The sequence below is a fragment of the Scleropages formosus genome, chromosome 5, assembly GCF_900964775.1.
Source record: "Scleropages formosus chromosome 5, fSclFor1.1, whole genome shotgun sequence".
NCBI lineage: Eukaryota > Metazoa > Chordata > Actinopteri > Osteoglossiformes > Osteoglossidae > Scleropages > Scleropages formosus.
This window is the reverse complement of record NC_041810.1, coordinates 26,143,067-26,167,643: the sequence shown is the minus strand read 5'-3', so window position 1 is coordinate 26,167,643 and position 24,577 is coordinate 26,143,067. Positions and strand designations below refer to the sequence as shown.

General features: G+C 48.8%; 1 protein-coding gene across 1 annotated transcript; it reads right to left on the bottom strand.

Annotated features, from left to right (window-relative positions):
- Window positions 1-305: 305 nt before the first annotated feature.
- Window positions 306-24,577, bottom strand: LOC108942130 (SITS-binding protein). Its single transcript, XM_018765264.2, has 11 exons — window positions 24,456-24,577; window positions 23,581-24,028; window positions 21,304-21,475; window positions 14,655-14,862; window positions 14,026-14,176; window positions 10,677-10,868; window positions 9,466-9,734; window positions 7,706-7,842; window positions 6,854-6,975; window positions 1,483-1,662; window positions 306-691 (listed from the first exon to the last, which is right to left on the bottom strand). Exons 1-11 carry the CDS (start codon window positions 24,500-24,502, stop codon window positions 515-517), a joined length of 2,103 nt encoding a protein of 700 aa, XP_018620780.2. The 5' UTR covers window positions 24,503-24,577; the 3' UTR covers window positions 306-514.

The following is a 24,577-nucleotide window of genomic DNA, read 5'->3' as shown; positions in this document are numbered from 1 at the left end:
CAGGCGACGCAGCGATTGAGGTAAACTCCTCCGTCGTCCAATCGTGGGCCGAGCGGCCGCTAACGGCGCGGCTCAGAGCTTCTTCGGCGCGACCGGCGGCGGAAGCGGCCCGTTTCACGTCCCCCCGTTCGGTCTTCGCAAAACTCGGTTTTGTTTCCTTCCATCTCTCTCGCAGAAATCATTCTCACGATAGTCACCCCACGGGACGGGAACCACGAGGAGGCGGAATTTAAAGACTGAAAACGGGTCGAGGGCACAAAAACAGGGGAATACGAAAGTCCCCCCCCCCACCAAAAAAAAAAAAGCAGAGTGTTGAAACAGATCAAAAAGTTTAAAAAAAAAAAAATAGATTACACAAATAATGTTGAATTTGTAAAGTGCAAGTATAAAAATATCTTGTACAGCTAAACTCAGGGTTGTGTCTTGGAACACGGTCAGTGGTCTTGGCAGAAAGTGCAACCGGAGTAGCCCGGGGGGGGGGAGGGGGGGAACGTGCGGTGGAAGGAAAGGCGGCTCAGGAGCGCCTCTGCACGAACACGGCCACATCTTCCACGCCCACGGCGTAGTTTTCTAGAAACGTCCCGCCGTCAAACACCTGACCGTTACTCCTGTCTTGCCACTTTAAACCGCTTCCCGGCAGGTAAATGTCTCTGTGTACGGCGCCCTTCTCCGTCACCGGCGCCACCAGGACCTGGAGGCAAGAGACCGTAGAGTGCTGCGAATAATTAACGCCATTCGTACCATTAATAACTAACTTTACAATTTGAAGTCACTAATATTCACATCATCTGGCCGCTCCACTTGGAAGGACCAATGACTTTTTAATAAGAGCAGTGATTACAAGTTATTCAAGAACAGAAACCAAGTCATGAATTTCCTTTACGACATCTTGATCTCACTTACACCTTTCTCCAAATTACTCATTAGTATTGGTCATAATTGTTTTTAATTGTTCATTTAATCTGAGCTACTTAGTGATTTACCCACTTACAGTATGTAACAGGGTAATTTGCACTCTATCAGTACTGGGTGAGTACTTTAAGTACTACCGCAGTAACAGGGATTTGAACTGGGGACCTTCTCAATGCAAGGAATCAGCCCTAACCACCATACCACCTGCTGGCCCTATATATTAATGATTAATATATCAACGATACATACATGTTTCTCAGAGTTTCATTGGAATCATCATTTGGCTCATTGGCCGTTACTGCGGTACACATGAGGTAACAGCTGGATGGATGGGAGGGGCTTAACTGCCCATGGGCTGGGAAGGACCCCCAGGACAAGATACTGGGGGCAGTCCAGGGCAGGACAGACTGTGAGACATAGGTGTGTGGGGTTCCAGCTGGACCTGAACTCTGGCCTGAAACTGAAATCGCTGTGTTTCCTTAACCCTAAGAGGGCGGGATGAGCTGAAACACGCGACACACTGCTCGGCGAGCGCCTGCCGCAGATAGGTACGTGAAGCGGAAGACGCACCTCTTCACCAATCAGAAACTCGTCCTCGACGGTGAACGTGATCGGGTCTTCGGGACCGATCCACCAGAGCGGCCGGTATATGGGGCTCCGGGTGGCCCGCCACTCCTCGGCATATTTCGCTACGAGCGGGACGATGAACTCCCGATGTAGGGAAAGGTAAGCCCTAGTGAGGTCCACCACCTGGGAGGCAGGAACACAAAGAGATGGGAGACTCATCAGTGAATGCAGCCCTCAGCAATATGCAGGCCCACTGGCTGCCCGATTATTTAAAATTGCATTTTCTTCCCTTTTTGAAATTCCTCCCTGTTGTGCAGTGAAAATGACCAAGGTTTCAACTCCTGGCTATTAGTAAAGCAGTAAAACGCACCCAAACAGAAGTGAAAAAGAACAGGCATGTGGAGTGTTGGATCGCCAACTCTATGGTCAACATTGAAAAGAAGTATTTTTAAAATATTTAGAACTTTTTATAGCGAGACTGACACGCTGTAACTCATAAATCAAGGAACGTCAGTAGTATTAACCTTTATTGAGTAGATAGTAAAGAGGGCTGAGGGCGACTCGAAGCCGACAAACATTGGAGATGCTCATGGGACGAACCTGTCAATCTGCAATTCATTTGGAGGTTGTGGAAACGACGTTTTAAAATCATTTTAAAGTTGTTTGAAGTTGACAAAATCGAAGCAAGATTCTGAAAAAAATGCATTAGAAACAGCATAAAAGGCTCAACAGTGAGTGGGTATCAGTAACCCTTTACTGACTGTGAATCAGCAGAAGAGACTTTGGATTTACAAACACATTGAATTATGGATGGAGTTCCAGTCCCTAATGTGTTCATAAATTGAGGAACCGGTGCGCGGTAGAGGAGGGGTGATGTCATCACTTACCCTTGAAGCTACGATCATCACAGACACACACACACACACACACACACACACACACACACACACACACACACACACACACACACTGACTAAAACCGCTTGTCCCCAGTGGGATCACAGCGAGCCGAAGCCTAACCCGGCAGCACAGGGCACAAGGCTGGACACACACACACACACACACACACACACACATACACACACACACACACACCGAGGATAGGATGCCAGTCCGTCACAAGGCACACCAGGTGGGACTCGATCCCCACACCCAGAAGAGAGCAGGACCCGGCCAAGCCCGCTGCGCCACCGCACCCCCCAGCTATGATCACATTTTAGATTATTAAATTTCTTCAAAATGAAATGACGCCATTTACGTTTCAGTAATAACAACATGCAGCCGAGGCTGAAAAGCGGAGCTCTAATCCCTGCGACGTACGCGGACTTCCGGCTCCGTTGACGTCTGCATCCCAGGCGAATGGGACCAAAACACAGCGCGTGTGCCGAAGTGGCAGCAGCTGCGGGAGGGCCACGGGGGGGCCGCAGGGAGGCCAAGGGGGGGTCGCGAGCCAGGACGGGGTGGGAACGCCAAACATCCGCTCGGGGAATTCAGAGGGACGCAGCGAACCTCATGGGGGGCTGGTCTGGGAGCCACCCACCAAACACACAGACACGTGCACGCGCACACACGCACTCATCGCCTATCATAAAGGGAGCGGGTCACGGCATGTCCTCGGGTTTAGTACTGCAGCGTGCGTCAGGCGTGTGCGCGACCCAGGAAACCCTTCACACGCCCGCCCTCAGCCAGCTGCAAAGGTCACGCTGCCGGTGTTCGGGTGCAGAAAATTGAGGCGCGGGGGTGGGGAGACACACCGTCCCAGGATGTTTTTCGGATTGCCTCGAACCCTCCGTCCACGCCGTTCACCCATGGGACCAAGGCCCCGACGCGCAGGGTGCCGACACGCAGCTGCGTTTCTCTTCCTGCCGCCTGAATCGGACTCCCCTTTCACTCGGCGCGGCACGTGACCTCGGGGGAACCCTGTCTGGCGGTGAACAGCTGCCACGGCCATTGTCCCTCGAACCCTCTCGGCGGTTCAGCGCGCGCACAGCACTCCGAGTGCAGGGCGACTCTGACACGCTGCCTCTAGGTGCAGAAATAGCCCCTCCGCCAGTGGGCATTTCAGTTCTAAGCATACCAGAATCCTCGAAATAGAATGCAGGCCCCCCGACTGGGCACATGACCAGTCCGGCAATTCATGGCAACCGGTAGAGCAGAGAGCGTGTGTGTGTGTGTGTGTGGTGTGTGTGGTGTGTGTGTGTGTGTGTGTGTGTGTGTGTGTGTGTGTGCGCGTGCAGATAAGCCCTGTAAAGTGCACTTCCCTTAGTATTTCTGTAATACCTGCAGGGAACCAGTGACAGGAGTTATGCAGTTTTTTTTTCTTTACCATAAATTAATTTTCCAGACGTGCAGAAGAAAACGGGCTGAATATTCGGAATTGCGGTCTGACACTATTTACATCCACCTCTTGTGTCTTTCTGGAATTTCTCCGGCAGTCTGGAAAGGGTGACTTCCCGAAGTTAACATCCTCTCCAACCTCCCGTTATGGGAAAATACAGTAACCGCATTTATTTAAAAAAATGTTTTTCAGGAAAAAAAATAATTTTTTTTTAAATAAAACCTGAGCTTCGCCTTGACTTGTAATTGCGAAAGCAGGCATGTGGTTACACTTCTGGTTTGTGTTTCTGCTTGGACTCGGTGTGATCGTTGATTTAGCAGTCCCCGAAGAAAGGGTGTTGCACACATGAACTAGCCGTGCCCCGAAAAGCCGAGTCAACGGAGCCGCGCGACGAAAACTGAACGCATTTCGAGATGTTTCCGGAACAGCTCGAAGCCAGAGGTGCTAAAAGTTTGCTTCACGACACGCACACCTGCACCTATAATCGCCTACGTACAGTATAGTCGTAAAGCGTCGATGCATCGAGGACCTTATCGTCTCCCTTTTTGGTCTCCGACGCATTATTGCAGAGCGAACCAGTGTGATGGGCGTGTGTGCGAGCGCATACGACAATAACAGGTTTTTTAAAACATATCATAATTTTCAAAAACTGTTTTAATTTAAAGGTATGGAAGGAAAGCTGAGGTCTTGCATTAAGACTTTTTTTAGAACAGTTGAAAGTTAGAGGGACTAAACATGATCCCAAACACACGTAACTGCACCTATAATCACACACATATATAGATTCAGCTGCATATAACCTATATACAGTCTCGCTTGCTCACTCAGCATCATCAAACACCGGTCCAACCAAGGGTCGTGTTGGTGCAGAGCCCATCCCGGAAAGGAGGGCACGAGGCAGGGTACACCCTGGATGGGATGCTAGTCCATCACAAATACCATCCCTATGGGGATGGTCATTATTCTTGTATGAAATATTAAATTCATGAAATGTTAAATCTTGAACTTATGAACGAATGACTACGATTTACACCCCTGATTCTACTTACCTGCTTGTTTAAGCAAAGTTACTTGGGCTTCACTTATTTTTACACCTGCGCTACTACACCCATGATGTCCTCTGCAGGAACGTACGGAATCGGTCATTACGCACCTATCGTGTCACATGAGAAACACTGATTCTCATTAAATTACCGTTTCGTGGTAAAACTAAGGGACACGGGGGCTTCACATACTTTCAAGCAGCACTGTTTATCTTACATAACCTATTTGTCGTCTATAGTACAGTACCGATACACAATGTGCTTTATGGGCCCTTCTCTTCCGTTTTTTTGGCCTCGGACACATTAATGCGCGGTAGAAAGTCCGGCGATGGAAAAACAAATACCTTTAACCACATTGTGGAGCGTTTCTCTTGCTGCGCCCATCAGAATCCACCAACTGGGGCCTGGAACGGCGAGGAGACGGATCTGTTTGAACCTGTCACGCACGTTCCTTTAAAAATGGAAACCCTAATTCGCCGCAGTGGCGCCTTTCCAGCGCTTTCGCTCAAATTCATTATCATTCCTGCTGGAGCCGCTTTCATTATTGCCGGGATCGACGGTCGTAAATTTAAAACAATCCCTAATGCGGAACACATGGGAGCTTAACCACAGGTGAGGCCTGTCGGGGGCCAAGCCGTTTCTCCCGACCGGCCTGGAAACGTTGCACCCCACAAGATACTCCACTTTGAAACCTGAGCTCCCTTCCAGGAGGTCAAACACCACGCATTTGCTCTCCTAATTTCACCTTCACTTCTTTCTCCGTCTTTTATGTGCTGCCTGTCCTCCCAGCAGGGAACATGATGACCGACTTTCTCAAATCATGGGGAAGTGAGAAAATCCACGCTTTGACTAAGAATAACAGAGGATCTTGACATCCTTTCAAGACAAAGGATCTTTTGACGAAATTTCAACATCTTTATGAAAGCTCCAGGAAGGGAAGCTATGACTCTGAGCGCCAGCGAGTGACGTCCACCAGGACCACGTAGCGTGGTATTGGTATTGAGGCTGCTTTTGCAGACTTACTGCATCCCTTCCTCACACAGCAGGCTTAAATTCCTCCTTGAATGACCCGTAAGGTTTCGTTCACCCAATAACTCCTTGGCCGATGCAGGGTCACGGAGGTTCGGAGTCTATCCAGGAAGCATGGACTGTGAGGCGGCACACACCCTGCAGTGAGACACTTTGAGCATTTGCCTCACAGCTCTTTATCTTGACGGAAATGAAATTCCAAAGAGCACAACGTATGTTTTTCACTGTGCTCTTAGAGGCTCTTACGTAACATTCATAACGCATGTTTGACGCTCGATGATCTTCGTTTGATCGCGATATTAAGACTTTATTTGCAGTTCTGTAAAGGTATTTGTGCTTTAAAAAAAAGTTAAGCTAGGAGTTACATGTTTGCAGTTTTACAAGGATTCAAAGGACTCGGGTTTGAATCCCACCTCCTAGTGTAGTAACCCTCATCAAGATAGCCTTACCCTGCACTGATGCAGTAAAAATTACTCTGCTGTATGAACGAGTAAATAACTTAATACTGTAAGCAGCTGAACAGTTTAGGCCAGAAAAAAGTATCAGGAGTAGCACCAAATCTGCAATTTCAGCTGTATTTTTCATTGACCTTAATCAACAGCCGTGATTGGTTCAGACTGTCACTGTGACTGAAAGCAGAATTATAGCTGGTTTTGTAATAGCAAAAGTGTGATGTGTTAGTAAAGTGAGAGAAGACAGCAGGGCTGGTGAAACCCTTTTGGGTTTGAGACACCAACTGTGTATTTCGGTACAGGATAAAAAACACTGTTGTACTGAATAATAAGGCTGTTGTACGAAGAATGGTGTGCATGCAGCTCCGTTGTGGATTTTTCCTCTACTGCGGCCTGTCATATGACGGCTCACTGTAATTCCACTGCTCCATACAGGTTTCGGCAGCGCAGCGGCTCTTCTGAATGAAGGTGAGCGGACCTCCTGGGCAGCCTGGCGATCTCAGTACTCTTACCTTATCATCACCACACAGCCAAGGTGGACTCTGAAAAGCCATAACAGGGAGGAAGGAGACAATTTCCAGCCAGCGAATGAAAAGCTCTGGATCGGCGACGGACTCGCCCGACAGGGAGCCTCCTACGAGGAAAATAAAAAAACCGCCCTTTAATAAAGCAAAGACAACAAGTTCTGCTGCCTGCCAATGGCAGCTGAGAGAAAAGGGAAACCTGGTAAATTACTGTACTGCACACAAAGTCAGTCTTGCTTCCAGTTAAGGGTCAAAAATATACAGAAGAGCTCACAAAAGACAATTTCCTTATAAAAAAAACTGCTTATTTGAGCCGTTTATTTGCAGCCCCTTGACAACTTTGTGTTTTCTCAGCTTCAAAGCAACGGCCCGTCTGGAGCGTGAGAAATATTTAACGCTTGTCTCTCGTGTTCTGTTGCTGGAATCCTGAATATTCTACATTTCTTTGTGTTTGCCAGTGCCCAGGGCCGTTTAGCCTGCCATCAGGTCAATACACAGACATCCAGAAAATTCCCTGCCGCTACCATGTACGTAAGAAAAGAACTTTTGTCTTTATTTCTCTTTCCAATTCATTGTTGTCAACAGCGCTGGACCATCAACGCGCCTCATTAATTGCACCTGGGCTGTGCTTGTGTGTATTGTTTACCTGACATTTTAAATGTGTTTCCGTTTTACGCAGGAGCTGAACGCTCGTTTTAAGTGACTGTCAGTCACGTATCTGTTCTGGAGAAGTGAAGGTGAAGGGCAGCGTGAAGAAGGAACTCGTGGGAACTGGTACTGGTGAAGACCTGTCTCTTTGGACGGGAAGGTGGCGGAGATGCAGGACACTCAGGTTATTACCTACTGCGTCGGGGATGAAGAAGTTGTATCCAAGGAGACTGTGGTGCAGCACGGACGGAATAATGCCCTTCAGACCCGAGTAACTCCAGTCATCCTGCAGTGGGTTCATCCGGATAAACAGCGGAACATGGCTCGACCTAAGACAAATTTGAAAAAAACACTATATTGATCTCAAGCAGGTAGCCTGGATCCTCAACTTATGAACACGATTGTCAGTTTGTAACTACGATCTGTTCGTACCTCCAAAGTCACATTTACCACTGCGACACAGTGAAAAGTTACATAATGCAGACATCCTTTAATTCATTCACTGTTCTTTCAAAACCCCCAATTATAGATTCTATAATTAATAGAAATATACTCCAAAACACTTGAACCACCCATCAGTTCGTTATCAATGACAGCTTGTCCAGTGCAAGGTCCCAGTGGCATTGAGCCTATCCTGGACACCAACCTACAGGGCACCTGTCCACACACACACACACACACACACACACACACACACACACACACACACACACACACACACACACACACTGAAACTGCTTGTCCCAAGCAGGATCACAGCAAGCCGGAGCCTAACCCCGCAACACAGGGCGCAAGGCTGGAGGGGACACACCCAGGGCGGGACACCAGTCCATCACAAGGCACTCCAAGCGGGACTCGAACCCCAGACACGCCAGAGAGTAGGACCCGGCCAAACCTGCTGCACCACCGCACCCCCTTCCCCATTACTTTTTAATACTTTTATTTTTAATACTTTAAAATTAAACCTAATTTAATACGACTGAACAGGACTTCTATTCAATGCTGGGACAGTTCATCCCGTAATATTGTATACGCAATGTTGCACATTTCATTGATCACCAACACTCAGTAACAGCAGACATGAGCTGTAAACACTGTGCAAGAGAGTTGAATTATGGTGGACCTGCAATCCTTTGGCTTTGCAGGTGGCTTAACTCTGCAACAGACAGAAGCGTCTGGAAAGCGGAACAGCGAAGAAAATGGAACTGGAAGAATAAATAAATAAATGCACGAATGTTTGTATGTCAGAAAGCGCGTAACTCCGACGTTCGTAAGATGAGGAGCCAGTGTATTTCAAGGTCAGCTCTTTGCGGTTCTCTCTCAGTCGGGGTGCAGACGACATTTAGGATGCCGTGTCACCAAGATCCCGTATGTCCCGGGTTGGCAACACGCTCGCCGATCACCACACGTGGGAAATGAGTTTAGGAGTGAAGCGGGCCAGACGGGAACGACGGCGAGGCCAGATGGGTGTTTAAGTCAGGCAGCAATACCAGACAAAGATGATAAATAGTTTCCGGCTGCTGGTCTGCATTCAGTCTTGCAAAATCATCACGCGAGAAAAAGAGAATAACTAGAAAGCCTAGATGGAGAAAAAGAAAAACAGTGTCGCGAAAAAATTGGACGGACACTCGTGCTCCCCCGATTTTCGAGGGACGTATGAAAGGAATCCTGCAGAACCCAGATTTCTCCAAGTGTGTGAGGATGCATTCGCTACTTATAATAATTTCATTCATAACGCTGCGCAGAAGAATTCATCGAATCCGTCAAGGGTCGGAGCGTTTTGGAGGCGGGACTATAGCGTCATTGTGGCCGTGCGTGCAGTTTAAGAACTTGACACGAGCGCAGTGTTTGAGTGATGCCGCCCATTCCGGAGGCACAAGGACACAGGGACAGCCTTGCAGTGTTTTACTCCAGCGCGGGAACACAGGAAACCGGCGAGCGCTTGCACGTACCTCGTACCCGAGGTCACGATGGCGGTGTCGCCTACGCTCGCCGCCACGCCCGCCCAAAGGGGGATGTACCCGTCACTCAACAACGCTTTCCGCGGATGCAGGGCCGGTTCCGCCAAAGGGCTTCCTTCCCCACCCTCCAAGATGACATACTCCATGGCCAGCCGGGCGTGCAGCCCGCCAACGCGGTCCAGGAACCAGCTGACTGCTGCTGGGTTGCTGATGTTGAGCTTCACACACAACTTTCCTTTCCACTGCGTCAACTGGGGAATCTGAGGGAAGGAGACAGCAAATGACGGATTCGGCCGGTCTGGAAATGTAGACGGAATTCGTCTGCAGACGCTTATCATGCGTCGTATTTAATTAGCCCCGACAGAACAATTCCCCAGAGGCATTTGTGCACAAGTGGCGCTACAGTGTCTTCGCAGACTGGAAGCGGAGCTCCCTGGGCTCCTACGAAAGTGGCGTTTGTGTTTTTTAACCTTCACGGTTTAAGCATTTGTTTGAGAATGTAGTGCAAAACATCCGTTTTTTACCACGTCTGAGGGTTTCACAAAAATACACGAAGCACTGGCTGCTCAGGTTACCAGTTTTCAAAGATATAAACATTTTTGTTGGGCTATTTATTTATTTGTAATTGCGCTTCTCTGTTTCCTAAAGCAGCCACATGTAGCAGCGTGAACAGAACCTGTACTTCCCCTCCACACCAACAGGTGGCAGTAAAGAGCTCCAAATCGCAATAGGGGTCTAGACCGTCTCCATTCAACTCAATCCCTCGTTTTTACAGCTCAAGTCTTGTGTTCCTAAGCACGGATGATCGATAACAAGATGATGCATATTGCACGCGTTTCGGGGATGAATCGATGGACAGTTGATGGACAAATGGAAAGGATTTGTAGAGACAATTCTTTTAACTTCTATCTTCTGTCATTTTTAATTCCGGACTGGTGACTCTAAAATGCTCTTTGTGTGCGTGTGTGTGTGTCTGTGTGTGTCTGTGTGTGTGTGTGATTGCCCTGCAAGGGACTGGTGCCCCACTGAGGATGTACCCAGCCTCATACCCTATGTTTCCAGGACAGGCTCTGGACCACTGGGACCTTGCATTGGAGAAGCACTTATTGAAAATGTCTGGATGGATATATGTAGAGTGCACTTCCCCTCTGGCAGTGACAGAGGAGTGAAGGGGAACTGCGGCGGCTAGACAGTGCGCTCACCGGACGACCACGCGGGGCGGCAGGAAGGCTCAGCCAGTACGCCTCGGTGCCCTCCTGCAGAGACGCGTGGAACAGGCGGGAGCTCACGCTCAGGAAGGGCGACAGCGTGACGGAAATGTTCAGAAGCTTTACGAGGGAGAGATCCCTGGTCTGGCGCTTCGCTTTCTTCTTGCCGTAGAGCGATTCGTGGTCCTGCCGTGGAGACAGTCGACACAGACACCGTTATTAGTGGCGCACGCGTGATGGGAACACCCAAGCACCGGGCTGCTTTTTGATCATTAAATGAAATAGCGTGCGGCTCCTGATTGGCTGAACTGGACCGAGGGTCTCGTTTCCGGAACGACTGGCACCAGGAGCTCTCCGGTGCGCCAACCCTTTGAGCGCTGCACCGGGACTGCAGTGACACACAGCCAGTGGCTGACTGGAGCGCCCACTGGGGAACACACACCGTCCCCGACACTGGGTACACACTGTACAGGGAGAGGCCGCACTTAATGCCTTCGCACTTGCTATGCCTGCGCGTGTGTCCAGGGCCCGTCATATTATTCCAAAATAACGCTCAGGCACTGCGTCTAAATAATACCAGCCTTAATAAAAAGCAATAAAACACAAATGATCACATTTCACTGGATGGGTTTGGAACATGAAACCATCCCGATGAAGATCACATTGTGCAATCGCACGTTCGCGTTCAACGGGCCATCAGATAGGCGATAACGCAGCGCACCCCTGCCTTTTTCCCTAATAAAGCCACTAGAAATATTTCAGGAGTTCTGTGTTCAGTTGTAGACTATATATAGCCTCACAAATGTTAAAATAGCCAATGCAAAAGTCTGGAAAGCCTATTTATAGCCAGACATACTTGTTGCCAAGTTATTGTTCCAGCTCACGAGTGTAATATATAAGACTAATATGGAAACCAGAAGAGAACATTATTGGTCACGCTACGAGTTTACGAGGAGCTTTTTCGCTATTGCGCAGTCCTGTCAAATGGAATGTCTTGCGTCTTGTTCAGGGCTCAACGGTGCTTTCAAATGGTACGACGTAAAAGGACGAGCTCATGCAGAATGGTGCCGTTTCAACGTCTGCCTGTACCTCGTAAAGCCGAGAAGAAGAGATCTTCCTGTGAATCCGGCACCCGGTCGAGTGGAAGGAAAACTGATCCGCGGTTTGGACGAACGAGCCGCTCACATTGCAGACCCTGAGGACTCCTCACTTCTCGCCCCAGCTTCGGGGGCCCATCGCCGCAATACGCTCGTATCACGTTCACCTGGAACGGTTGTTCTTGGCCCGATCCCCTTCCATCCCTGCTGGAGTCGAGTGGACTGCTCCGCCTGGAGACATGAGCCTGACCTTTCAGTGTTGGTTATTGTTCAACGTCTCATTACCAGTCTGAGAGGCGCTACCAATATTTGGTTACACCACTTAGATGTGGTCCAGAGAACCAAAAAACAGTCTCACATTGTCAAGGTGTATCTCCTAGCAGCGGGAGAGGTCCCATTTGGAAACAGTTCTCCTTCTTGGATATCCAAAGCCTGCAGTTCTTAGGTATTTCTTTGAAAACATGGGGCTGCTCCGGTTCCTCTTCTACCGTCTACTTCCCTGCTGGTGGTCCTTATTTCGCAACGCTCATTCTTTGAATATTGTTTCTCAAAATCTCACCCTTTGTGCTCCGAGCGTGAAAGTTCGCCATCGGTACATGATCACCATCGGTCTCACGAGACACCCTTTCCAAACGCTCAGAAAACTCAGTCCACATAGGAACTGAACTTTCATATTGATTAAAAGATAATAACAATAAAAAAAGAATTGAATACTGTGGGCTCAGAGCACCCACCCACTTCCTGGGGAGGAGACAAGCACCAGGTGCGGCCAAAGGAGCCCTCCCGTATTTAAGGGCACTTTTGGAAGAGAACGAATGAAGGTAAGAGTTTATTATGTTTATATTAAATAGTTCTTTGAAAATCCACCCTGTGGCACCACATGCGCCATGTCACAGGCGCCTATAAAGCAGCGGAGGGTCCGCATTATCGACCTTCTCCTGACAATAGAAAATAATACGAACAAAAAAATGTTGCGTACGTGTAAAGACAGCAAGAGGTTCACGTTACTGGCGATTTGACGACGAAAATAAGAAAAAAGAATTGCTCATACACAAACGTAAGGAAAGTGCAAGTTGTTGGCTCTTTGACGACTTGATCGGTTTTCACGTGGCCCTTCTGAGAGACGCTGAGTTCCGCGGCGCCTGCCTCCAATCCGCGGGGCCACTGACAGCCCTGATGCCTGGAGAACAGGTGCGGAGCGGCCAGCCTGGTGACGAACACAAGATGAATCTGTTGGGGCTGAGAGGAGCCCGAGGTCCACGCTGAAGGTCGGACTGAAGCAAAGGTGCTGTGTCACCTCAAGGTCCCTACACCGAGGTTTCACTACGGTTACTTTCAGGAGCACAGTTTATGTCTGCTTTTCCCCTCATTTTCATACAGAAGCATTTAGAGCCTGGGTACAGGGGTCCCCAAGATGTAGAAAGACCCCAGTTCAAATCCATGCTCCTTCTGTAGTGTCCTTGATCAAGGTACTTACTCTGAACTAATACAGTAAAAAATTACCCTGCTGTGTACATGTGTGAATTTTTGTAAACTGAACTGGAGAAAAGCAGCAGCTTAATGAATAAATAGAGTCCATCTGCTCACGACTGGACGTAAGGTGATTGGACACTGAAATATCCAGACACTCCAGTGTATGACAAGATTAATTTTTTAAACATAATTCCTGGCATTTTCACACAAAAATTGTTCATTTCAACTTCACAAATTTTCTTTTGTCGGATTGTGCTGTGTTTTTCACATTTTCGCTGACATATAACAAGAATGCTGTCTTGAAAAAACAATTTTTAGAAAATGGTGTGATGTACAGCATGACTGGACTAATGGGGAGAGCAGAGATTCTCTGAAAAATTATTGTACAGAACTCTTTTGTCAGCACTTTTTAGGAGGAAGAAAGTGTTTTAACATTATGTTTTTTAGCAAAACCAGTAACACAAAAACACTGAATCAGTTTTTAATAATTCTGCCAGTTTAAGACATAATGCGTTGGGTAAAGCTGCTAAAACACACCTTAAATAATTTATACTTTTCTTGGTTCTCTGATTTTATACCGAGATTTTTTTTTTGATGGGGGGGTTTATGTTTTCACACATCACACTTGATCTCTTCCTGAACGTTCTGACGTCAGTTGATGTGAGCCGCGGCGTTTCTAGCTAAGCAACGTGACTGCAGTCAGACCGATACGGACCCTGTTAGATGGACGGACAACGATGTGAGATGTCGGCGATGCCGGATCCGGCGCCTACCGTGTCCGCAAGTAAGGATGTGGAATGTTCGTTGAGCGCGATGATGCCCTCCCCCAGGTGGTGTCTCTTCAGGCGATTCCAGAAGGTCCTCAACTCTCTCTCCAGCTTCGCTCCAGAGTCCACGTTCACAGGCAGCTTCCAGAAGGGCAACCTGAGAGGGACAGCAAGTGAGTCCTCATTTCTGGGTACTGCAGCAGGACGGGGGGCAATGCCAAGGCCATCAGAAGTATATAGTAACATAGATACTCAGGTGTTGTTCACATAATTGAACATATATTTATTGTTAGTTTTTATGCTCCCATTCACATGTCTCAACACACTTGTGGTTCTGAGCCCTGATCCAGACAGGTCGGAGTATCTGAAGTCTTCATTATACCTGAGCACTTAAAAACACTCAAGAGAGCTCATCTGAAGATCTCCAGGAGCAGACCTGACCCTTAGTTTGATCATGCTACAGTTTTCTTAATTCAACAATGACTTGATTTTTGAGCACAGGTGAGGTAGACGTGCAAACTCCAGATGGTGTTGAACACTGCTGCTCTAGGTTAGGTTGGGGTTGAGGCTGGGATTTTGGGTTGGGTTTAGGGTTAGGGTTAGGATTTTGGGTTAGGGTTAGGGTTACCCATTACCGCAGTATGTCCAAGTTGGGCAGCACACGTTTGTGGGTTGAGAGCTGTCGCCCCACCTCCTGGTGGACAGACTTGGCATTGTGGCCCACACACACCGTGTACTGCAGCGGTAGCTGCTCCGCGCTCGGAGGGGTCCGCAGGCAGAACTGCCGCCGGCTGTCAAACCCAACGTGAAGGGGCACTTCCGGGTCCACCAACACAGCCACACCTTTGGGGGCAGAGCAGTTTGCGTCAGTATGGAGGGTTTTAACCCTTGGGTTATGTTTGAGATACCTCTCTATTTTTGGCGTTCCCATCCAAAATTAGGTGGATTATTATAATTTTTTAAACGGCAGCTATAAATTATAGGCGATCACTTAATGTTGTGCTACATCTTCAAAGCAACTTCATTCCTGGTCATAATGTCTGCACTTCTTTTTGGAATTATAGTCTGTGGACCTCATTTACCTGAAATGATACCACTTTGTGTGTGTGTGTGTGTGTGTGTGTGTGTGTGTGTGTGTGTGTGTGTGTGTGTGTGTGTGTGTGTGTGTGTGTGTGTGTGTGAACTCCAAAATCTGGCATCTGATACTCTTTGCTCTTTATTATAGTCTGGCATTCATTGATTTTATGTGTTCAGAATCCTGGTGTGACGGATGCCACGAAGCCTTATGGAAATCAAATTAAAAGGAACCATATTTATGACAGAAGTGTTGTAAATGGGTCAAATTTGACTGCGGCGCAACCTGAAGGTTAAACTTTCAAACCACTTTACGAAACCACATGCGTTCATTTGCTCACTTTTGGCTCAAACACTCAGAGTCAGTGCTCAATAGTTGCAACTCTTCCAGAACCCACATGGCAACTTGCTACATATCCTGGTTCCACATCCTGATTGCGTTTAATAAGGACCGATGCTCATCGATGCAGCACATCTTACAGCTTGTGCAGCACACAACGAAGGACATCTGGAGAGAAGGGAAGGAATAGTGGCCCACAGGCTGAGTCAGCGAGGATGTGGCCGTACCGAAGCAGGAAAGTGTCTATAGAGCACCTCGGTGGGTACATAAGGTATACGGCTCTGCGGGACTTCGTATTTATAGACGCTGTCTTAGCAGGCTGCTCGGTTGTGCGCTTCCAAATATAACCCCGCAAACTTGGTCCGAGTCCCTGCGAAAGGTCATTGTTTTAGGGCTAGCCATTAGAGGAGCTGACAGCAGGGTGGAATCGCGACTAATGAATGAGACGTGTCAGCAGACACACAAGTTCAAGTCTTCGGAGGTACTGAGCTCATGCAACTTTGAGCTGGGATCTCGACGACGTCGAATCTTTCCCAGGAACAGGGGCTTCTGCAAAAGGATGCGTCCCTCAAAATCCTCTTGCATTCTTGCTCTGTTTGTTGGAGACCAAAGTGCAGCTGAGTGTGTCCAGAGTTGCCTTGTGCATTGACAGAACACATTTTGACAGGCCACTCGTGTAAGGCATAACAGCTCTTCTAATGACTCAATTATGAAAGACCCAAAGAGGAAGTTCCCTACAATGAGACTATCCCTTAGAGGCGGTCTCTACGTGGGAGCAATCATGGCCTGTAGGCAGCATGTGCTATAGCAGTTAGGGTGCACGACTCAACCCATGGGGTTGTGGATTTAAACCGCACATGGAACTGACATACGGAAAATTGTCGGACCTCAGCAAACCTTCTTCCCCTTAGTTAACATGAAAAGTGATATTACAGGAATTCTCTTAACAATGGATAGGGTTTCGTTTGCCCATTGAGCTGCCAGCATGTGCTCCCATGTGCCTGATGCGGTCTGACCGGATGCCCAGGTTGCGCCGGAGGTAGCGGTCGGTGGGTTAGCGAATGGATCAGTGAGTGGGGTGGTCTCCCGGTGTCCCCTCACTTTCCAGTGTTTGTATTTATGGTCTCCCTGCCCCGAAGTGAAGTGATGAGATTATGTGCGGCAGATAATCGTGTCCGCAGATGTAGCTGCCCTCCCAGGAATTCCTTCCGCCTCTCAGGTTTCTTGGACATGCCAGATTGCCCTTGGCCCCCCGCAGCCTTAGAGCCTCATGTTGTCTATGAAGCTGTCTTGTTTACTGGCAGTTCAGTTGCCTCATGGCCCTCCATCGCTCGCTCCCGTTAAAATAATCGGCACATTTACATCTCTAAGTAAAATGGGCCAAACGGGTAAAAGAATGTAAAGAGCGACTCAGGTATTCCGGGTTACATATCCTGCCCGAAACAACATGTCAGTGGCACATCCTCTGCTGTACGCAAACCTGTGCACCTCCCAAACAAACTTGTCTCTATTCTGTTGGCTTCCGCTACTGTGAGATGTGCATACTTGGACAAAACCACAATCTGAAATGAATAAGCGTAAAACTCGGAGAAAAGCAGGAGGTGTAGGACTGCTGCCTTTGACTCACAGGGACCAAGTTTGACTTCCGTCTCCTGCTCTTGTACTCATGATCCAGGTACCTACTCCGAACTGATATGGCAAAAATGACCCAGCTCTATAAATGGGTATATCAGTGTAAGCTGCTTTTGAGGAAAGAGGCATCTAAATGAACTTAAAAAAATCACTCGGTGTGACTTTTGGGTGTGCCTTCGAGTTCTGGGACTTGCTGAAAAGACATCTGCGACAACGAAGATATCAAACCAGGTACCAGACCACCTGCCCCTTCTAAAACGAACATATAGAGCACTCAAATGGAGCTTATGCCAAAAACCACCCATTTTCTAGGTTCATACGGTCATTCTTATTACTTAATATGGAAAATGGATCAAATAGCCTACAATTTTATACAAAAGAAAATCTCTTCAAGACAAGAATGTCAAAGAGAACTGTTTGGGTTACAAAGATCAAGCGTGAAAACTCGAGTTTGAAAATGTGTCTACCTTATGCTGGTTAAGGAGCCTCGTAGCTCTCATTTTGGTATCAACTGAGGCCTTAAGCGGCGCCGTCAGGGCAACGTTCTGCTCGCTAACAGCCGTCAAAAGCGTGCAGAGAGGTGCATGTAATGTACAGGAATCTGCGTGGGAGTGAATCAATAACTGTCATTTTGTGAAATTTAAGAGTTTTTAGGGCTTGAGTTACAGCCAAGGTGAGCTCCTTCAGAGCTGAACTGAGGGCCTCAACCGCTTATTTTTAGAACTATTCCCTAAATACTACCAGCTTCCCCGAAATATTTTCCACAAGCTCTTTAAAGAAATGATTAATATCCCATGCTGTCCTCTTATCCTTTACAATCGGGCAATAAATGTCCTCGAAACATGCGCAACGCTCAGACTTATCTGGAAATCAGTCACCCACAAAAGCAGAAATCCACCAAGCATTTCCTGTGGAAACTCTGAAAGTGCCCAGTGCAACCAGCCAGCAACACCTGAGATGGGGAGGAAGGTAAGTGTCATCCCGCAAAGACCTGCTGCCCCAGCGACCGCTGCCCTAACCACTTTCTGGGTAGCAGTGACCTCCTACCCACGTTGGGGACGGGGACGGTTTATGGTGGAGGGAAATGGGTGACGATCGCTAACCTCCTGCGGACCAGATGCGACCATCCGTCTTATGCTCCAGATCCATATGTGCATAAGACCACCCCACTGGGTGGACGGCAGCTAATAGAGAGGGTTAAACCTCACCTGGTGCAGAGAGCAGAAATGTGCCTTTCTCTCATTCTCGGGACTCAGAAAATGGGGTGATTTTCGATTTTGGTTCGGCCACTCGGTCTAATTTAGCTACTTCGGAGAGCTGGGATCTGAAGAAGTGATCAGTTTCTGTGATGGAACATATTATACGACCTCTTTCCAGTGGAAAACCGGGGCTTTCAGAAACGTTTCACGCTGGGGACAAGACCGACATGTGATATTTCCACAGAAATGAGACACTTGTATGGAAAGGGATAATTGTAATAGTTACGTGCATTTTTCCTATTTTGGCTTTTTGTAACTCCAGAGTCACGCAGCCCTCAGACAAAAGGCCCTGGCGGACAAGGCGCAGAGACATCTGTTCATTAAAATGAGCTTTTTTGGTCACTGCGGCCTGACGCAGTTGTTATTTCGACAGCTGCGAACTTGGCAGACAACATCAGAAAAGTAACAAAAATATGGGAAAAAAAAATGAAGTAAGAACAAAGAGAAAGATGCGTGTGTTCCTCTGTCCAGCCTCATTTATAATTCACTTCTGTATTTACTGCTGCACATATCATCCAATCAGAAGGATATTAGGATTAATAAAAAGGGAGCAGCCCATCGGTCACTTTTATCGGTTCCATACTTGCACTGACACATGTGATTTTTTTCACTCATGTAGCACACCATTAATTGCAAGGGTTCAAAAGCAGAACGAAATCCACGTCAAAACACGACTTATCGCGATGAGCCGGGAGCGCCGGAGCGTGCCAAGCGCTCGGCCTTGGATCGGCGGGAAGCTCGGCTCTCTGAGATCATCGCCCGGAGATGAGCGTCTAGGGAGCAGTAGGTAAAGGGTAATGGCCTGGCCTTGCAACCTGAAGGGTGTTGGTTCAAGCCTAATTCCCACTGCTGCTGTGATGTCCTTGATGTACTGAGTGACTGCGGTAAAAATACCCACTGGCGTAAAGGGGTCAAGTAGTATGTTCTGGATATCGGCGTCCGCAAATTAACGAAAGACAACTGCACCGGAGAAGTAAAAAAGCCTTTTCTAGAATTTCCAATAATCGATCATGCAAATACATGTTGAACTTTTGCCGTGACTCCAGTGTGTGTGTTAAGAGTTATTACAGCAAAACCTAACTGACCACATGAAGAAAACCAGCTCAGTTACTCTTACTGTTCAATTAATTCAAGAGAAACTGACAGGTGAATCGATGGAAAATGTTCCCAGATCTCATGTAACTGGATCCTGGTAAAGTGCAAAAAAGAAAAAAAACATTAAAGGATGAGCTTAATGAAACACGACACACTTTGCGTGCTGGGCTCGTTGGACGCTAAATGCAATTCCGTTCAGCAAGAGAACAAATGAAACTCAGACGGGAGCGGAGCAAACCGTTCATGACAGCGAACAATAAATCACTGCCTGTCTCTGCATAATAACTGTACGATGTGTCACGTCACACGTGGCGTCACGAGTTAAACAAGTGCTTCATCGCCACGAGGAGCCAACGGCAACCTGGAGGGCTGAAGCAGCCGCGCTCGGAGAAGCTTCATTCCGAGCTCCAGCGGTGATGTGGAGGGTTAACAGGCTCCTGCAATAAAGACTGTCCTTTTCACAAAGTGGACAAGGGATTTATAAAAAAAAAAAAAAAAAACACGCAACCGGTCCAGCTAAACCTGCTGTATTACGACATAAACTGCTAATGCCTGTGTAAACAAGGGTCTGCGGGACCACAATGTGCCTTTGTGTCACTCGATAGGAGTTCTGCCCGTCGCTTTATGTCTTGCCCTCGCATTAATGTCCTTCAGCACAGCTGTCAGAGACCCAGCTCACCAACCGTCCGTGTCCCACGAGCGCCTCGCGCTCGTTCCATGTATCACCCACCATATCGTTTACCTGCCGAGGTGTTCTTTTCTGTGCCATGCGCCTAAAGGGAAACACATCGGACTCGCTGGGAAACTGAATGGAACTGGATACATACCACAAAAATGTAATTAAAAGACACGAAGCCCTAACGATATAATTCCAATCCATCCCGAACAGAAAATCTTGCGATCGAGTCGCGACAAAAGCAGCCGGACTTCGCGCTTCGGACGCAATCGCCCCGCAACTGGACTCGTTTGGGGTTTCACTGCCTTCATCTCGCTACAGAGAGTAAGTTGTGGTCCCTCCTTTCTTTTCTGCGTCCAACTGCAGCAAATGCTCCGGTTTGCCAGCAGGGTACGTTGGCCGGAGCGAGGAGGTAAGGGCGAGCAGATGGGTTGAGAAAAAGGGCGACGACGCGCCCGGGAAGGCCACGGAGACGAGGGAGGACCGTGTGTGGCACTGCTTCCCTCGCAGCTCTCGCTGGGAACCGCTCTCTTCTCCTCCCCGCGTGGCCCTCGGCCGCTTTTTGCTCGAGGCACTCGGGGGAAAAAAAGCCACAAGAATGGATGCCCGGGGGGCTGCGGGCACGCACCGGGTGCGTGTCGCTGTTTCCGAGTGTGTGTTTCAGTGTGTGGCTGGATTTGGAGCTCCGCCGCCCTGCAGCACATGACTGTCATTGCACCGCCAGGGGTCTCGAGTCCGTGGAGTGGTTATGATGCCCCCCTCAATGAATTACGCCGAACACTGGCACCTGTTTGTGTGCCATCTCCTGAACCCCTCCATGAAAAAAGAAAAAAAAAAAAACCCTCTCAAGTTATTGAAATAGCAATGTCCATAATTTGTTTGGTTTCCCGCTCCTTTTATTAGAAGCATAAAAGGAAATGACGGCGGAATTCGAAAGAGCGTCTGCGGCCCGCCGTCGTGCGTCGCCTAATCTCTGCACTAATATGCGGAGGGTGTGTGTAGCGTTCGCTTCTATTTATGTGTCCGGGGGGGGGGGGGGGGGGGGGGGGGGGGGATCCGAGCCAAGCACCGGGGCTTTGCAGACGCGGACAGGCGCGCGGTAAGGCCGCAGAGGCGCAAAGCAGACACCCGCTCGCGGTCACACAGGGATCGGAGCGTTGAGAGAGAGAGAGCGAGAGAGAGAGGGAAGCAGAGAGAGAGCGACGCACCTGAGGAGCCCAGGAAGTAGCGCTCCAGCACGGAGCCGTAGCCCGCCGGCTGCTCCCTCAGGTTGCTCACGGCGAACGGCTGCATGGTGGCGTTGGCCGCGTTTATGGGCCATGTCTGCGTGCGGAACGCCGCGCCCCCGTACCACGACACGTTGGCCATGGAGAAGCAATCCTGCGAAGGGAGGAAGGGCGCACAGCCATGAGGGCTTCCGCAAACACGCATCCTTTCTTTGCACGTGCTGCGCGATTAAGGGCTTTCGTGCAGTTTTTTTCAGAGTTAGAAAGCGGTGCCAGCGCTGCGCCGTTCAACTGAGCTGCAAAGAGAAGACAAGCAACAATTATTTATTGACAGTTATCGACACACTGCTGTTACTCCAGGGAGCTGTTGTCAAACAAGCCTACGAAGTAGATGGAGGGGAAAGGGCACACGCAAACGTTTTTTGATGAGAAGTCCAAAGACGGAAGGCGGAGACTTAAAATGTTCATCAGCTCATTCATGACTAAAAATCGCACACTGTTACGTTCCTCGTAAGGCGCCCTCTTTATCGGGAAATTATATATGCGAATGTTCAGAAATGACTCCACCGATTTCCACGCGGGGTGGATCTTCTCAGCGAAACAGTGCTGGCAAAGTACTTTATATAAGGGAGTTGTAAATTAAAAAAATTATTATTCAGTTCCCAGGGGGGTGCGGTGGCGCAGTGGCGCAGTGGGTTGGACCAGGTCCTACTCTCCAGTGGGTCTGGGGTTCGAGTCCCACTTGGGGTTCCTTGTGATGGACTGGCGTCCCATCCTGGGTGTGTCCCCCTCCGGCCTTACGCCCTGAGTTGCCGGGTAGGCTCCGGTTCCCCGCGACCCCGTATGGGACAAGTGGTTCAGAAAATGTGTGTGTGTGTGTGTGTGTATTCAGTTCCCACATGGATGGGTGTGATACAGGTCATTTATATGAACCATTTCGAATAGTAGATACAGACACCAGCCTTCATTTCAAAGGTATCCATATGTCGCTTATGTAACGTCCCTTTGTGCAAAAAAGTTACTAATTGAAAGTAATCCTACTCTTAGTTTGCTCATGACACTTGTGCATTGGTTCAGATTCTTGTTTTCCTTCCTGCTGATTCCGGCACCGGATCCGAGAGCAAGCGGCCTGCCGAGATTGAACTAATAGGATTTCGGATGTACTTTCGAACCAACAATAAATGTCTTTCAGTTTAGAAAGGAGCACATGACCTGTAATCATATCAGGAATGCGCAAAACTGAAGGATTAATTTTGAAAACATCAGAATTCCTCTTTTTCCACGCCCTGAAGTTTGCGGGCAATAATAGGGCCTTGAAAATTTCCTATGAACGTGTCGCACTTTCACGTCTAAGGAAACCACTACGTGCATGAAAAGCTGTAAATGGGCTTTACGCTGAAGCTCAACGTACAGGAGTTCCCCAGTTAAAAATACAAAATAGCAGCTGAGAAACAGTAAGAACACAGTATTTTTCGCCATTGAGCCAAAACTCTGAAATGTACATGTAGTCGCTGCTACGGTACTTTTTCAGCAAAATAAATCTGTTCATTTGTCTGAGAAAGAGTAGCACTTTGAGCGCCACTAATCTGATAATAATTAAGGCATAATGAGTATTTTATCTACATGGAAAGGAAGAGGAAACAGTTTGCTCTGAAAATTTGTGCAGAATTTTTAAATTGAGATGAGATGAATGCAACAAGATGAGCAGATGACCGAACGGGGTCTTCGCACTGAGCAAAGTGACTAAAATTCTATGCATCATTTCTCCATATATTTTCTCTCTATTACATGACAAATAAAAAAGCTGCAATAAAAAATGTGCCGATTTTTTCTAAATTCTGTAGTGTTTGGGACAGACACGACACGGGGGGTGAAAAGGCAGGACGCGCGCTGGGGAAGTGGACACTCACTGACCTCGAGCTCCAGGTGCTACTTGGTTATTTTGTGCTATTATTTCATTATTATACCACTTTTTCCTGGCGCTGCAGCAGCAGAACTGATATCGCAGCAGCGAAACGCGACAAAAGTGGCACTGGCCTGGGAACAAATGACGCGCATCCTCCTCGATTCTTTGACATGTAGACACTTTTTTTAGGCTACATTGATTGATTTAGAAACACCAACGGGGGTCCCCGTCTGCGGCTGTTTTAGCGGGCTGTCGTGCGGAATTGATCGTATGGGAGGTGGGTGGGTGAAGGTTAGGAGGCGACTGTCGGAGGTGGGTTCAGGACGGGGACAGCGTCGCGCTCGCTCTCCTACCTGCAGCTCCACCTGGCAGCGCAGGGGGGTCCAGCTCACGCGGTAGCACTCGCTCTCCTCGGCAGCCTCCTCCACGGAGATCTTGAGCTCGGCCACAGCGTCCCACGTGTAGCAGAACTCGGTCCTGTTGGACCAGCAGAGGTTGCGCACGAAAGGCGCGTCCACGTCGGGGGCGCCCAGGTCGCCCACGTCGATCTCCACGAAGCTCTTGTCCTCGCTCAGGGTGTGGATGAGCAGCGCGTGGCTCCGTCTCTCCCAGATGACGCCGCTGAAGGTCCCCTTGAGGATCCAGTTCTTGTTGGGCTGATCCACCACCTGCCAGTAAATGATCCCGATGGTCATGACGAAGAAGACGGCCACGCCGAGGCACGCGATCGCGCCCTTCCACGTCTCGTTCATCTCCTTCAGTCCCGTGTCCCATGTCACTTCTGGGATGGGGCTGGGGTTCCTGGCGCGCGCGCGGGGCATCGCCGTTCAGGTGAGCCCCCGCCGCCGCCGCCGCCGCCCAAAAAATTAAAAGAAAATAAAAAACAAGGAGAGTGATTTTTAAAAAAATGAGAGGGGGGGGGGGGAATTAATTATTGATAATATAAAAGAAAAACAAGAAAAAACAATCAGATGAAAGCAAAAGACGGGAGGAAGGAAGAAGAGCCGCCGCGAGTGTGACAGACAAGGTTCACCGTGTCGCATCGCGTCGCGTCGCGTCGCGTCAAGAGAGACTCGACTCGAGTCGGTGTGTATCGGTCGGAGTGTGTGTGCAGAGCCCTGACTCGTGCGCGCTCAGAGCAGAGGCTCCCGGCGCTGGAAGCTGCGCGGACACACGCGGACACACGCGGACACACACACACAGTGCGCGCGCACACACACCGACTTACCACATGTTGGCATCGAACTTCAACTTGCGACGCACTTCTAGCGGCATTGATCGCGCAGCGCGCGCCCTTCCCTTCGCCGATGGACACGAGCGGCTCCTCGGCTCGGCGCGTACTTGCCTGCC

What these genes read in the sequence shown, in the direction of transcription:
- LOC108942130 (XM_018765264.2), bottom strand. Translation starts at nt 24,502, where the DNA reads ATGCCGCTAGAAGTGCGTCGCAAGTTGAAGTTCGATGCCAACATGTG. An exon ending in AAGTTCGATGCCAACATGTG is followed by an intron (nt 24,029 to 24,455) that starts GTAAGTCGGTGT and finishes CGCGCGCGCCAG; the next exon opens with GAACCCCAGCCCCATCCCAG. An exon ending in CCGCCCCGCGTGGTCGTCCG is followed by an intron (nt 9,735 to 10,676) that starts GTGAGCGCACTG and finishes TCCTTCCCTCAG; the next exon opens with ATTCCCCAGTTGACGCAGTG.